Source organism: Alligator sinensis, unplaced genomic scaffold (assembly GCF_000455745.1).
Source record: "Alligator sinensis unplaced genomic scaffold, ASM45574v1 scaffold187_1, whole genome shotgun sequence".
In the NCBI taxonomy this organism is placed as follows: domain Eukaryota; kingdom Metazoa; phylum Chordata; order Crocodylia; family Alligatoridae; genus Alligator; species Alligator sinensis.
Genome location: NW_005841861.1, coordinates 916,176 through 931,364, shown reverse-complemented (window position 1 = coordinate 931,364; position 15,189 = coordinate 916,176). Strand labels below are relative to the sequence as shown.

General features: G+C 39.8%; 1 protein-coding gene across 1 annotated transcript in view; it reads right to left on the bottom strand.

Moving 5' to 3' along the window:
- The window catches only part of CLSTN2 (calsyntenin 2), a 704,981-nt gene that overhangs the window by 172,917 nt on the left and 516,875 nt on the right, over positions 1-15,189 (bottom strand). The window contains exon 6 of the mRNA XM_025215679.1: positions 9,599-9,748. Within this exon, the coding sequence (XP_025071464.1) occupies positions 9,599-9,748 (150 nt within the window). The remainder of the gene's footprint in view (positions 1-9,598; positions 9,749-15,189) is intronic.

Here is a 15,189-nt window from a genome sequence, read left to right as displayed (position 1 = left end):
GGGGGAGGGATGGAGAACCTTTGTATCTTAAAGAAACAGTATTAAGGGCACAAAAGCATAGGATACCTATACACATGCTTGGGGGTGCGGTGGAGAGTGGGGGAGGATTTTAATTAGAGTGGTTCCTGGACAACCACTTGAATTAAAATGCCTCACCATCATGTATATTAAGCCCCCACACATTTGAAAAGGGCTGTGGGACACTATCTAAACTTCATTCAACGAGGTTTAGATAAATCGTCCCCATGGCCATTTTAAAATGCATGGGAACTTAATACACTTGATGGTGAGGTGACCCTGGAGCATTCTAATTAGAATGCAAAGCAGGCTTAATTCATCAAGTCTGCTCTGATGCATTCTAATTAGAATGTGAACAAACATGTGCATAGATAGCTACAAGATCCAGATGCAAAGGAAGGATAGAAAATGAAACAAGAGATTAGCTCCATTAAATTAAAAAAAATAAATATCCCACAAAAAATGAAAACTTAGCCTATTACTAGGGATCTAGTTAAATCATTTTGCAGATTCCGTGGAAATCATGAGATTAGGTGATGCCCATGAAATCCACAGGGGGAAAAAAGCCTGCCTGCAAAGGGAAACCTGCCATTTCCCGAGGGAGCCCATGATTCCAGGGCCCCTGACTGGCAGGGGTCCCTCAGCCAATAAGATGTGTGGGGGGCCCTGCCACGATAAACCCGCAAAAATGGCAGCCAGCTCCACAATCTGCCCATGAAATTGGCCACCTGCCTTCTCAAATTATGTAGATCCCTACCTATTACTAAGGATAAGTATAGGAATATAGCATAAAGATGATAGGAGCAAATCAGGAAGGCAAAACACAAATTGAGATACAACTGACAAGGGAAATAGTAGGCCCCAAAAAGAATTCCATAAGTATGCTTGAAATAAAAGAATGACCTAGGAAGTTTCAAATCTCTCATTCAACAGGGAGTGGGATGTAATACTGGATGATGCAGAAAATGCAGAAGTGTCTAATGCTTTTATTATTTCAGTCTTCACAAAAGAAGGCCAACTATCAGCTGATAAGCACAGTTAACCACTGGGAAAATAGATAATCAACCTGAAGTAGGAAAAGACATGTACAGAGATTACTTAATCAGTCTGGAGATTTTTAAATCAACAAGGCCAGATGAGATTCAGCCTAAAGTACTCAAATAATTGGCTGAAATAATAGCACAGCCATTAGCTATTACCTTTAAGAACTAATTGAGATTAGGTAAGGTCCCAGATGACTGGAACTGGGTAAATATAGCACCCATTTGTAAACAAGGGGACAGAGGTGACTCAAGGAATTACAGACCAGTCAGCCTAACTTGATATCCAAAAAGATACTGGTAGGCAGCTCATTCCTTGAACATATAATCAAGGAATCTATATCTAAATACCTAGAGTATAATAAATGAAGTAGGTTACAGTCATCATGCTTCCTCTCCATTCCAGTGCAGAAAAATCAGCTTCCTCACTATCCACCCCAATTACTGGAAGGCTGGCTTTTGGGGAAACGATGCAAGTAAATATGATAATATCCTAATGAATCACTTCGAAGATGGAACCGAGTGCACACTTGGTAAGTTTGCAAATGGTACCAAGATGTGTGAGGGAGCAGACACTTTTGAAGACCAGATTTGGAATGACCTTGCTAACCTGGAGAAATGGCTTGATATAAATCAAATGAAATACAATGAAGACAAGTGCTAAGCACTGCATATAAGATGGACCGATCAAGGCCACAAATACAAACTGGGGAATGACTGGCCAGGCTGCAGTACGGCACAGAGAGATTATACGCAGAGAGGAGAAGCATTATAGTGGACTGCAAACTGAATACAAGTCATCAATGAAGCAATGTTAGAGAAAAAGCCTACAGTATACTGAAACAGGCACTTGAGCTTGGGAGTTATCTCAGGGGAGTACCCTAGTTCTACTCAATTAGTGCGGTCTTCAAAGACACTTTAAGTTGTTATTATTAAGCTCCTGATTAGCATATAAACTAAAAATACTCTTTATACAAACAATGCTGTGGAGCTGAAGACAGGAATGAGTTTAAAAGTTTACATTCCAGCTATAGCTAGTCAGTCAAGGGCATGAAAAATAGAAGAGCAGACGTCAAGCAATAAAAAAGCTGTCATTCTAATCTGATTTGGAGGAATACATTTCATAGTAGATACTTTGCCAAGATACAAAAACATCTCTGCTTTCAAGAGTTCAGCAATGCTTTCAGATTTGTAGGGCAGGTCAAGAATGAAGAAAATGTTTCACATTTTTTTTCATCCACTTTTATCACTTCTACTTTTTGCCTCTATATTTATATAACTGTTTTGTAAAAAACGACAATTATATGTAATAACCTTCATTCTTAAGAGAATCTTTTTCATAATCTATTTTCTATTAAACCAGATTCTCCTCTCATTGATATACATCAGGAGTACCTCTATACAGATTAATATTTATATGGCTATGGAACGAATGTAGCAAGAAAAATTGGGCCTGTGATTTGTCTTCTTGCATACAAAGCAAGCAGAACTGTACAGGGCTACAGGTAGGTGCATCATTAGGAATGAATCTTAGGCCAGTATAAATCATGATAGCTTCATTAAAGTCAATGTCTATATAAATTTTCACTGACATAATCCTGAATCACTTACCTCTATGGATAATTGCACCTCTAAGGGGAATTTTACTTGGAAAAAGAAAGTAGGATTGACCTTTAGCTTTTTTCAGTTGATTATCAAAAACTCGTTCTACAAATATGTAGAATAACTTAATTTTTAAACAACTATTAGGTGGCTGTATCTAAATATTAGGTTTAAATTGTACACATTAATTAAAATACAATTACCCAGTTTAAAAGAATGAGCCTGAATCTACTCTCAGTGATATAAGTCAGGAATAATTCTACACAGGTCAATATTTACATGACTAGGGAACTAAATTAGTGATGGGTATTAGGCTGCGATATTTCTATATTAGGTGCTGGCCAAACAAAGACTGTAGTATGGCAACCAAAAACAAAACAGTCCAAAATGTCCATGGAAAATTAGCAACGGCAAAAATACTACTGCAGACAAATAAATACGATGGCGGGTACTGATTATTTGTGACTGAATCTTTTTCTGCTCTCGTCTTTTATTTTAGTTAAAAAAAAAAAAAAAAAATGTCCATAACAGCAAAGCTCCTAAAATTTTGATTTACAATTCATTCAACTTCGATAACAAGGAGAGAATAAACATTACATTGTTTGAAACTAATGGAACTGAGAACACAAGCAATATGGAGACAAAGCTGTAGCTTGTTGTAAAGTTACTGGACCAATATTGTGCCTGGTTAATTCTAGTGAATCCATTACACTAACTGACTAGAAATTAATTTGATACAATAATTTCTATTTCTAGTTTGGTAAGTGTACTAATGTAAAGGAATTTTCACCTGCTTAGACCCATTTAATAACAGTTTGGCTCAAGTTTGCATTTCTAGGCTAAGTACAGAGGTTCAAAAAGTCCAAGGCAGAATTTCATAGACATTTCTGCTGGAAGGGACCTTGGAAGATCATCGAGTCAGCCCCCTGCCCCAGGGCAGGAAGTCAGCTGGGGTCATAGGATCCCAGCAAGATAAACATCCAAATTTCTCTTGAAGGCGTTCAGAGTATGTGCTTAAACCACCTCCGGCGGCAGGCTATTCCAGACCTTGGGGGCTCAGACAGTAAAGAAGTTCTTCCTTATCTCCAGCCTGAAACAATCATGGAGGAGTTTGTGACCATTTGACCTTGCCATCCCTTGGGATGCTCTGGTGAACAGACGTTCCCCCAGATCCTGGTGAACACCCCTTATAAACTTATAGGCAGCCACCAGATCACCCCTGAGCCTACGCTTTTCCAGGCTGAAGAATCCCATAGCTCTCAGCCTCTCATCATAGGGCCTGTTTCCTGACCTCTGATCATGCACGTGGCTCTCCTCTGCACTCTCTCAAGCTTCTCCACATCCTTTTTGAATTGTGAAGCCCAAAACTGGATGCAGTATTCTAGCTGCGGCCTCACCAAGGCCGAGTACAATGGGAGAATGATGTCCCGGGATTTGCTGGAGAAGCATTTATGGATGCAAGCCAGCGTTTTGCTTGCTTTACTAGCCGCAGCATCACACTGATGGCTCATGTTCATCTTGTGGTCAATCATGACCCCCAAGTCCCTTTCTTCCATAGTGCTAGGTAGCGTAGCACTGCCAAGCCTATAAGTATGCTGCAAGTTTTTCTTCTCAACGTGAAGAACCTTGCATTTTTTGGTGTTAAACACCATCAGGTTCTCATCCGTCCATTTCCTGGGCCTGTCAAGGTCAGCCTGGATCACCCTCCTGTCCTCTGGTGTGGACGCTTTACCTCAAAGTTTGGTGTCATTAGCAAACTCGGCCAGTCCACTTCTGATACCAATGTCCACATCATTAATGAAGATGTTGAATAGTGTTGGCCCAAGGACAGAGCCTTAAGGGACTCCACTGGTCACAGCGCACCATGACAATTTGACTTCCATCAACCACCACCCTCTGAGTCCGACCACGGGGCCAGGTCCCCAGCCAGTGGATTGTGGGGAAGCCAAGGCTTCAGTTGGCCAGTTTTGCTAAGAGGTGATTATGGGATACCAGGTTGAAGGCTTCTTTAAAGTCAAGATATACGACATCAATCTCTTCTCCCTTGTCCAGGTGATAGGTCACCTGGTTGTAAAAGGAAATAAGATTGGTCAAACAAGACCTAACGGCAACAAACCCAAGCTGGCTATCCCTCAGGATGCTGCCACTGATTAAATCTTTCCAGGTTTTTCTAAGCTGTGTAGATTGGGCCAATAATGAACCAAACTGATGTTCAGTGTTCCAGAACAGGAGCCCCCATGGGAGGGATTTTCCCCTGCCTGCACCCCAGTGAGCTCCCCCAGTACCAGGACAAAGGGTGCATTCCCCCCCAGCCCCCACAAGATATCCCGCCTCTCAGAGGCCAGTGGCTAGTGAGGGGACAGGGTTGGAGTGATCCCAGCCCAGCTCACTGGACTGCAAGAGAGGGTGGGAGCCCTGATCATGGGGGCTTTCCCACCTTCCCACCCATGTTGTACAGATCTGGGCAAGGGTAGTCTGTAGGTCTGTTCCCCTGCCCCCTACCCCATCCTGCCAGGCTGATAGGCATAGGCAGGAAACAGGCTGGGGAACAGAGACTTTACTGCCTCAGCTCTGTGATAGCTGGGAGCAGGACCAGCCCTGCTCCAGTGGAGCAGACACCACAGCCCAGGGCTGCAAAGCATCATGGGATGTTGGGGGATTGTGAGGTGATTTGAGTTGGTAGGGGATCTGGGACAGAAGTTCCATAAACTAGTTTCACCTAAATTAAGTTATCAGTTAAGTCTGATATTACATCCTCCATCCCGGTTTATCTTAAACTGTGTTTGGCCATTTTGAAAGTGGTTTATGTGCACTAAGTTTCTGTTCTGTTACAAGTTTAAACCAGTTTCCAATCACTTAAACTGGTATGTGTGTGACTTCTGTCCCTAGGCCTAAGGAGGCTTCTCAATAAAACATTAGTTTTATCCTCTCCTGAAGAGCTTGTAGATTTTGTTTGTAGGTTTGCTGTAAGTACTCTAGTATTACATCAGACTAAAAGTTGCTGCTAAGTTTGATGGAGACCTTTAACTATACTAGAATTATTTTCTGCCTAAGGGAAAATTGTTTAAAGAGTGGGACTAAAGTCTGTTGAATTTTGTTTGCTCTGCTATATATATTAGTCATGTGGAGTTAGCCTCAAGAAACAGGAATCAATTTGTACTTGAATTGCACTTTGTATATGCCAATTCTTTGCTGCCTTACCCCTGAGCGATTTGGGTTATTTGAAGGACATCTGTTACCTCACTGAAATTTTTAACATTAGGTTTATGTTAGGGCAACTGCTGTCTCAGTTAATGAAGATCACAAAGAGCTGAATGTTGCTACCAAAATGTTGATATCCAAATTCACAGCATTTGGATAATAACATTTTGAAAACAAACAAACAAGACAAACAAATTGCAAACCAAAATTAAAATGACAAATTCAAATTCTGAGTAGATTTTGGGTTTTTTTGGTAAGAAAACAATGAGGCTAACACTACAGGCCACTTCAAATGTCATATTATAAGAGATTTCTCTATTTTTTGTGGTATGGTCACAGGATCCAAAGAATGGTCTTTACTTTAGTCACCATTAAGAATATTTTACTGACCCAAGATTACTAAAATTGATCACTGTTGTCAAAGAACATAGGAGCTGTGACTGTGTGAGAAAAGTAATTGTCATCCTACATATAGGTGGTTTACACATCAAATACTTTAATCTAGGAATCCAATACTTTTTAAGTACCAGAAATATTCTGCATTTCCCTTTTCTCTAGCAATGAACAAAAAGGTTTACAGACAAGATACAACTTAGAAGGGAAGATATAAATAATATGCTGAGACTACGCGGCCACTCTCTTAAATTTCTTCTTATCAATGGAAATATAGAATTGGTAAACATTAAATATCTCACTGGTAAAATATTATTTATCTTTGCTAAGCATCATGATCAAGTTTGGTGCTGCTAAGCACACAGAAAATGGCATGTAAGGATCTTAAAATACAGGCATAAACATGTAATGGAGTCAGGCTGAGTGATCTGAAGAAAAATATACATGATGAGAGATTCTGCCTTTTGTCTCACTAATGTAAAAGCAGAGTGATTCCAATGCCACGAGCTAATATGGAAGTACCTGGTGTAACTGACAGCAGAATTTAGCTCAGAGTTAACTAACAAAGTTTTTCTCCACTGCCTATACTGAAGACTCAGCATATAATCTTAAACTATAGCTCCTCTAAGGAACAAAGAACACAATTGTGCAAAATAGCCTACAGAAACAATATCTAATGTTACAACTAATCATAATGAGGCCTAAAACTCTGTGATCACATTACTGCATGCATCTTAGAGAAGTCTTAGACATGCTGTTTTTTTCTGGTACCCCATACTGTATATTTTTAAAGCCAATGCTTTCTCTACTAATTTTAAATAGGTATTTCCTTAGTTTAATGCATTTTCTTTTACAATCCAAAGATTGTAAAAGAATCCAGTCCATTCTCTTAATGTTATTACATTAAAATAATGAGCTGGTATCCCAATCTTCTTAGACAGTCAGCACAAGCCACATACTGCTTTGATTTCTAGAATAGAGAAATATAAATTCTATATGTGAAAAGAACTAAAGTCCAACCTTTTGCTAAGACCCTAAAGAGGTTACATACATTTCATATACTATTAAGGAGAAAAAACAAACAAACCCAGAAACAGAGATTACATAAGGTTTTGTGCAATAGTTTATAGACTTCCTTTAAAATAAATTGAAATTTGTTTTGAAGAGCAAAATAATTGTGCCATCAACATGCTGTGTATGGAGTACTGGTTGTTTTGTTTGTTTGGTTGGTTTTGAATACTCATTCAATAAAATTTGTATGTGGAATGAAGCAGTTACCAACCAGCAATTGCATTATTTAGTACTTGTTTCTGAGTTTAAATTTTAGTGCAATTGCAAATAAAATCCTAGTTTAAAAGCTCTCATTTGTCTTGTATATGAAACAGAGTTTTTCCATCAAGAAAACCACCTACAAAAATACAAAAATACTGTATTTACCCAAATCCAAGATGACCCTGAAGTTAAGCTGACCCCCATAATAATTACATTCTATACATGAAGAAAAATATGTAAAATTGTTATAATTTTCCAGGTACAGAATCTAATTATTGGAGGTTTGCCTTAAATTTGTCACCACCACCACTGCAGTGGGAAAATCAATGGTAGTGGGATAGGCAGTGCGGGGCAGACGGTAGGGCAGCAGGGGCAGCAGACACTTACCACCTGCCCCTCACTTATCCCCCTTGTGCCTGCCCTCTCCTGCAGTTTCTGCTCCTATCCCCACCCTCCCCAACTTACCCTCACTCTGGCACCCTCCCCACTCCAGCCTAGGGCACAGGGCACAGCCTCAGCCAGCACTGCTGCTACTGGGCTGGGCTGAGGCCATGTTCCATGCTCCAAGCTGGAACAGGGATAGTGCCTACTGGGGTGTAAGGATAAGCAATGGCGGGGGGGGGGTCTGTAGTAGTGCAGAGGCTATGGGGTTGGAGAGAAGATGCATGAGAGAAAAGGGGAGTATGGAGGGACATGAGGTATGAGAAGCAGGGCCTTGAGACTACAGGAGGAGAGGCAGGGATTGCAAAGGTGGCATGGAGGGCACTCAACAGCTATGGCTTTGGCCCTGACCCAGGCTTGGGGTGAGAGCTAAGTCGCAGCAGATGCCTGCTCTCCAGGCACCCACTTTATAATAGATTCTGAGACAAGGGACTCCCTGCCACATGTACATGTTCAATGGGGAAAAAAACATTTTACTTGATTCCAAGATAAAGTTATATCATATTGTTTTCTTTCAGATACTTGCTTATCTTTAGAAAGTATGTCCTTCATTTGCTCTGGACACATGTACAATAGAAGTGTACAATTCCTAATCATGAAAGTGTTGTTCTGTTCTAAATAATCACTCCAAAAATTAAGTGATAATTTCTGGATATATTGCATCTCTCTGACTTCCTGACCCAGTGTACTCAGCTTCCAAGGAAAAAGTTGTTTCTTATAATTGTTAACTCTATGACACTCAAGATGGATTCTCTCTACTCATGTATCCTCACTAATAATTAAGATTGGGAAGGCTAAATTTAGCCCCTACTTACACCTACAGATTCTATTTACATTGGTTACTTATATAATCCTCATGAACAGGAGCTGAGCTGTCTTTTTTGCAACTCTTTTATCCTCAAGACAACCAAGGGAATAGTTATTGCCTCCATTTTACAGACAGGGAGCCATGGCATAGGGATTAATACATAAATACATTTGTGAATCCTTGTATCTTAATTGGTGTTTGGTTTTTGACTTCCTTTGTGGATTGGGTGCTGATTTGGCCCATAGCCACACAGGACATCCATTGCTGAGTATGGAATTGAACCTGTACCTCCCAAGGTTCAAGGCATAACCCTAACTATCACCTCATCCTTCCACCTCATTTCCTGTACAATATGACCTTGTTGATGTGCCTGTAGAAATACAGCAATGACGTTGATTGGTTGATACTAACTGGAATAAACTGATATGAATAGTTCTGTTGACACTGCACTAACTTAAATCAGCCTTGCTTGTTCTATCCTAGCCTTATGGACTTTAGATAGTCTTATACAAAAATGAAAAGAAAAGTTATTTTTGAACCTCAGAATAAATCTTGGATTACAGTTCAGGAGAGGGTTTTAAATTAGGATTTTATATAACCTGAGTCTTTTGATCCAACTAGTGGAGAATCACTTATTTCTGAGGCATGTGGCATTATATAAACCAGGTTGGAGTGACAATCCAGGCATTTGCCTGGTGTTGTATTCAGTAAAAAATAAAAACATTCTAATCATTTTCTTTATCACTGCAAAGGATATAAGACACTATCTATTGCACAAAAGCAAATGAGAAGAAATCCAGGGATAAAAATTATCAAACCCTACCTTGCCACCCTGGTTTACAAACTGGTTTGACGTCCACTCGTACTAACACATCTTCTGTTGCACGTTTCTGCCCACAGTCAAAAGCAGTTACCATTATCTCATACAGGTGCTGTTTATCATAGCTCAGCTTCTCAGTGTTTCTGATATTACCTGGAGGAAAGAAAGAATCCAGAAATTACTAATTGGTGAAGTTTATATACTTGACCACTACAATTGCAACTATGCACTATCTCCCAACAATTAGAGCCTAGTAAAGTGGGCCTTTGGCGAGAATGTCATTGGAATCGACAAGAGTTCTATATGCAAGAAAATTACGAAAAATGGCTCTGAATATTCTTCTAAGATATCCTCAAAATAAAAGGAAATATATTAGAGTTATGTATAATTGTTATTTGTGTTGGGTATTTATACATTTCTATAAAAACAAAATGACCCCAAAACAACAACAAAAACATACATGCAAAGGCACTTTTTAAAAGTAAGATTCAAGATATAAACAGAGCTAATAACCTTATATGTGGTTTTATATTAGTAGGTGAAACGTCAGTCCTCTCATGAGCACTGATTAGCATCTATTTCATACCACATATCTGAGAGTCTATGCATGGATGCTCATGCCTGTACATGTGAGAAGGGAGCTGAAATTGGGTAGTCAGGGCTAGGAGACAATTCATGCTATTTGCCTACTACTGTGCAGAGATCACAGGGGAAAGACATTACAGCCCATCTTAAAAATTTCTTTCTGCTCAGCTGCTTTTATATATAGGACCCTCTTTAAATATAGGACTTCCATTTCTACAGGGATTAGGAGGTCTAGAATTATCATCATCATCATTTACATAACAAAGCATATCTGCTACTTAAATAACAGTGCTTTGCTACTAGAAAGAAAATAAGTCAACAACAAAATCATCTGCCAAATCTGACTGACACAGAAAGGTGAAAAATTTCCAATAAACAAGAAATGATGTATTGTACATGAAAATGGCAACATCTTTCTTAGTCACTCCTAGAGAATTGCCATTCTAAAGGAGGTGGAGCTAATTAATAAGGTCAACATTTCACTTCAGTTCATTTATGCTAAAAAAGCAGTTTTCATTCAAATTGCAACTTGGAAATGTTTAATATATATTTCATTTGTTTGGTCTAACATATTCCTTAACCAAGAATATCTCACATGCTAATAAAAAAAAACAAAAACAAACAAACAAAAATCATACTCACATCCTAAATTTAAACTTATTGTAAATGGAAATAGATATACACATCATATCATCACATCATATATGCTTGTAACCATTATATGAAATAGTATACTGCAGAATCAAGTAGTTTGATCAAAATTTCAAAACCTGGACACCATACAACTTTAAAAATACATAAACAAACAGTATGACTGTCAAATAAACAGACCAGGAGTCACATATTTGAACATGCTGGCCTTTGCTGGCTTTTCAGTAAGGTTAAAACTTCAGGCGGTATGGCAGGACTGGGGGGGGGGGGGGGGGGGGAAGAGGGGACACAAACCCTAAAAATGAACCGTAGGTAAAAAGCTCAGTTTCAAAATCTGGCCCCTCTATTTTTCATTTCACCAGTATGAATTTTGCAAGTAACTGCCATTTTGGCATGAAGATTTAGTCATTTTAGAGCATAAATGACACCAATAGTGTGTGTGTGGGGGGGGGGGGGGGGCTACGTATGCAGAATTAGAGATCTAGCATGCATTCTGTGGCAGGCATAGGATTGGTGAAGGGTACTTCTCTTGCATTATCCCCTAAAATACAAGGAAACCTCTGAACAGTAATCTGGATCTTGAGCCAGACTACACTGACCCTTTGGTGTTTAGCTATCACTTCATATTTCCTTAGTGATGTATATTAATAAAACTCTCACTAAAGCCATAGGATAGGGAAGTACAATGTGGTCTGCCATTCATTCTTCTTCCATGAACATCAATGTAAAAAGATTTGAAAAGAAAAACTGAGAATCAAATTATTCTTCATCACAAATTATGTCCTCAGTGAGCAGCAATTCATTGATCTCTGCACACACTGTCCGTTTCCCAGCTGGCAAATGTGCTTCAAGATCAATTCCCACTAGTGATGCCCTCCACTGGAATGTGGCTCTCAGTTTATCTTAAGTTGTACACTCCTGGTCTAGAAAGTCTATAAGAAAAGGCTGTCATCCTGGTCAGGGAGCAAAATGGACTCTTCCTGGACACTTTGAACCAAATCTTTCTATGTTAATTTTCCCCTGCCTCAGGCAACCCAAATATTTTATGGATACTAGGCAGAGATAATCTCAGCAGGGTGCAGGGCCCGGGGCAAAGCAGCCTGTGCGGGGCCCCCCATCCCCATGCCATGGCACACTTATGTCAGGGAGTGAAAGCCCTGACACACCAGACACAGTGGGACAGGTGGCAGCCAGAACAAGCAAAGACCACCCAACCCGCCGGGCCGGTGGGAGGACTCCATTTTAAAAGTGGCAGCTGCAGCCTCTCCACCCAGCTCTGCAGTACCCCTCAAAGCGTGGGCTCTGGGGTGATTGACCCAATTCACACCCCACCCAGGGATGGCTCTGATACTAAGGGTGGTGTTAGACATTACCTTTCCCATGTGTTAAATACTCTTAAGATAGGAGGGTTTACAGGTTAAGGCCAGGAAAAAAGGAACTAAGTACCATCTGAGCATTTCAAAGTTACAGCTCTTTGGTAAAGGACTATCTCCAGCTGGTATAAGGCAGCTCATGTTGCAATAACATCAGTCTGCTCCATGGGGCCAATGTCTGCTCTATGGAGCCAATATCCACACATTGTAGTCCTCCAGTATCCCAGGATGCACTTCTCTCAGCCCTCCCCCCCATGTGGATGAACTAACTGTACTGCCCTGGATTGACAGACTCAGAGAGAGCCAGGCAGTTGTGGGTGAGAAGAGAGCTGAGGAAAGGGACTAGGAGAAGGGGGAGGCAGGTGAAAGGGGAGTCTCTGGAGAGCCAGACAGCCATGGGGAAGACTTGGCAGCTCTTAACTATGCCCCTGCTTGCCAGCCATTTAACAGCAAATCAAAGCTATGTATGTTAGAGAGAGTATTAACCCTTAATGTGCAACTGCTCAGTCACAGTATGTGGTATCTTTATTACCTAATATTCTTTAGCGTATGCAAACTGTAAAGTGTAACAACACGTTAATCTAATTTCTTTAGAAGTTTCCATGAATTCTTCCAAATATAAACTACCTGATTTTTTCCAGCTCAACCAATCAATAAGTGTCAGGAAGGGGTTACCTCCAGTCATCCTTTTCTATATCCAGAGTTTGATCTTTGATAAGTTTGCCTGAACCCCATTGAAGCCAGTGGAACACTTTCACATCAGGTCTTAAGAGGGCTTCTGCTCTCCGATCAAGCTATTGCCATCTTTTGGTACAAATCCTTAATAGGTTCCTTATAGTTGTACTAGATAGTTTCTTGGGCTGTCAGTGAGAACTGCCCTCTACCCATACATTGATATTCTCAGTTTTATATGATAAAAGTAGACGAAAAGGATCCTTGTCCGGTATCTGTAGCAATAAGCTGGAGAATAGGGTGCATCTCCTGTTCTCCTCCTTCCTTAAACTTTTCCCTGTCAAACTATGAAGATATACACACTCCATTGCAATCCCTGTGTTACAAAGAGGGAAATAAAATGTTTGAGTGATTGGTTAAAGACCACATAGGTTTCAGATATTTCCTGCTCCGAGTCCACTTTACTAAAATTGCCATGGATAGGAATGTATTCAACTTAGTAGGTTCTTCTTCTCACCATGAATGAGACAACATACACATCTCAGTTATGTTCCAATGTTAATGTCAAATATGGCATTAACTATGAATATAAGGCACAAGAAATATATTTCTTAAGTTGCATGATTAGTTCTTGGTGAGGGGGATTTTGGTGGAATGTTGCCATTTTATTCATGCATTTAGTATGTGTTCATTTTTTCCCCCTTTCTAGCTACATTTTATTAACATTTCTTCCATGCATATTCTTTTGCCCCTGCTCCTTTTGTTCTCTTTACTATTGTTTTACTCTGCAACCTGTGGCACTAATCCTCAAGATGCCAAAGTTCGGTAAATTAACATTAGCAGCCAGCTGGAATTTGCTTGGCACATTAACTGTCTTCTAAGATTTATAAATCATTAAAATGTATTTGTATTTCATTAAAGCTATCTTTCAAGATTTGTATTTCATTACAGTCTTTTAAGATTTGCATTTCAAGGATCCTGAATATTTAGTTTTTATTCTTAGAAGGTCATTTGAATGTCTTCTAAATTATTCTAGGTAGTTTATTGGTTTTCTAATTATTCTTTGTTTCTGTTACCGCTGATGGCTATAGCTTTATGTTACTTTGTTATTTGACAATTCAATCAATAAGGTTTTTTTTTAACATAAACAAAGGAGGGAAAATTATAAAATCAGGTTGATGAGTGCTCTAGAAAAGGTATGTTGGGAATTTCTATTTATCACACTTCATATAAGAGCACAGGAAATGCAATTGAAAGGTCAAAGGCCAACCTAAGCTAAGCACTGACCTACCACAGTGTGATTGTGGTAGGTCAGGTTTTGTAGTCAATGGCACAAAGAGTGATGTGGGTCACAATACACCCATTTGCCTTTGCTACCTGGTTGATTTGAGCTGGGGAATCAACTAACAAGTAGGTTAACTGGGACCAGAGAGAACAACCTTTGGTATGAATCCAGAGCAAGCCTTGAACTTGCATCTGTGGAGAAGTAGCAAAGACACCTTAATGTTTTTGCCCCCACACTTCACTGATGAAAGAAGGGACATTTAATTCTGACAGAAGTAAGAAATTAATAATACGATTCACAAATAGCTCACAGAACTGGGGGCTGTCCAATGATATGACCAAGTCTGAAAATTCACAATACTCAAACTCCCCCCATCCCCACCAGAAAGAACAGCTATCCATTTATATGGATAACGGTGTGTTCAGAATTATAACAGTAAACATTTTTAAAAAGACATAGAACAACCAAACAAGGGACAAGAAGTTCATAAATTATAAATCTCTTGCTTCTCAGGACAAAACATATTCTAACTGTCAGGAGTCAACTACCAGGGACAAAACCCACACAGCCCATAAATTCCCATAATAGGGTTTCACGTAACTTCTTGTGAAGCAGTCCATATAAATCTCACTTGATGACAGCACAGCAAACAAAATGGCCACCTAATTTGATCTACTCTGGCAGTTCCTATGCTCCCATACCCAGTACATCAGAATTGTTCCTTACATTTCATCTCTGTCTCCTGTTTAAACATAGATGTCAAATAGAAGTTCACAACTGCTGCAAGAGAGTGAAGGATTTTTTCTGCTGCACTAGTGTCCATTAGCATCAACCATTATTTGAGGATGCCCTCTCATCTTTCCTGCCATGTCTTGCTGGTAAAATAAATCAGGAGGCTGCCCACGGGCCTTCAGTTGGCCCTGGGCCACTGAACCTCAGCAGGACTCTCTGGTCCTTGAGACCCTCACTGGACCTCTCTTCAATACTGTGCCACACAGGACACCTCAATCCTTATGGGCTAATTGCAT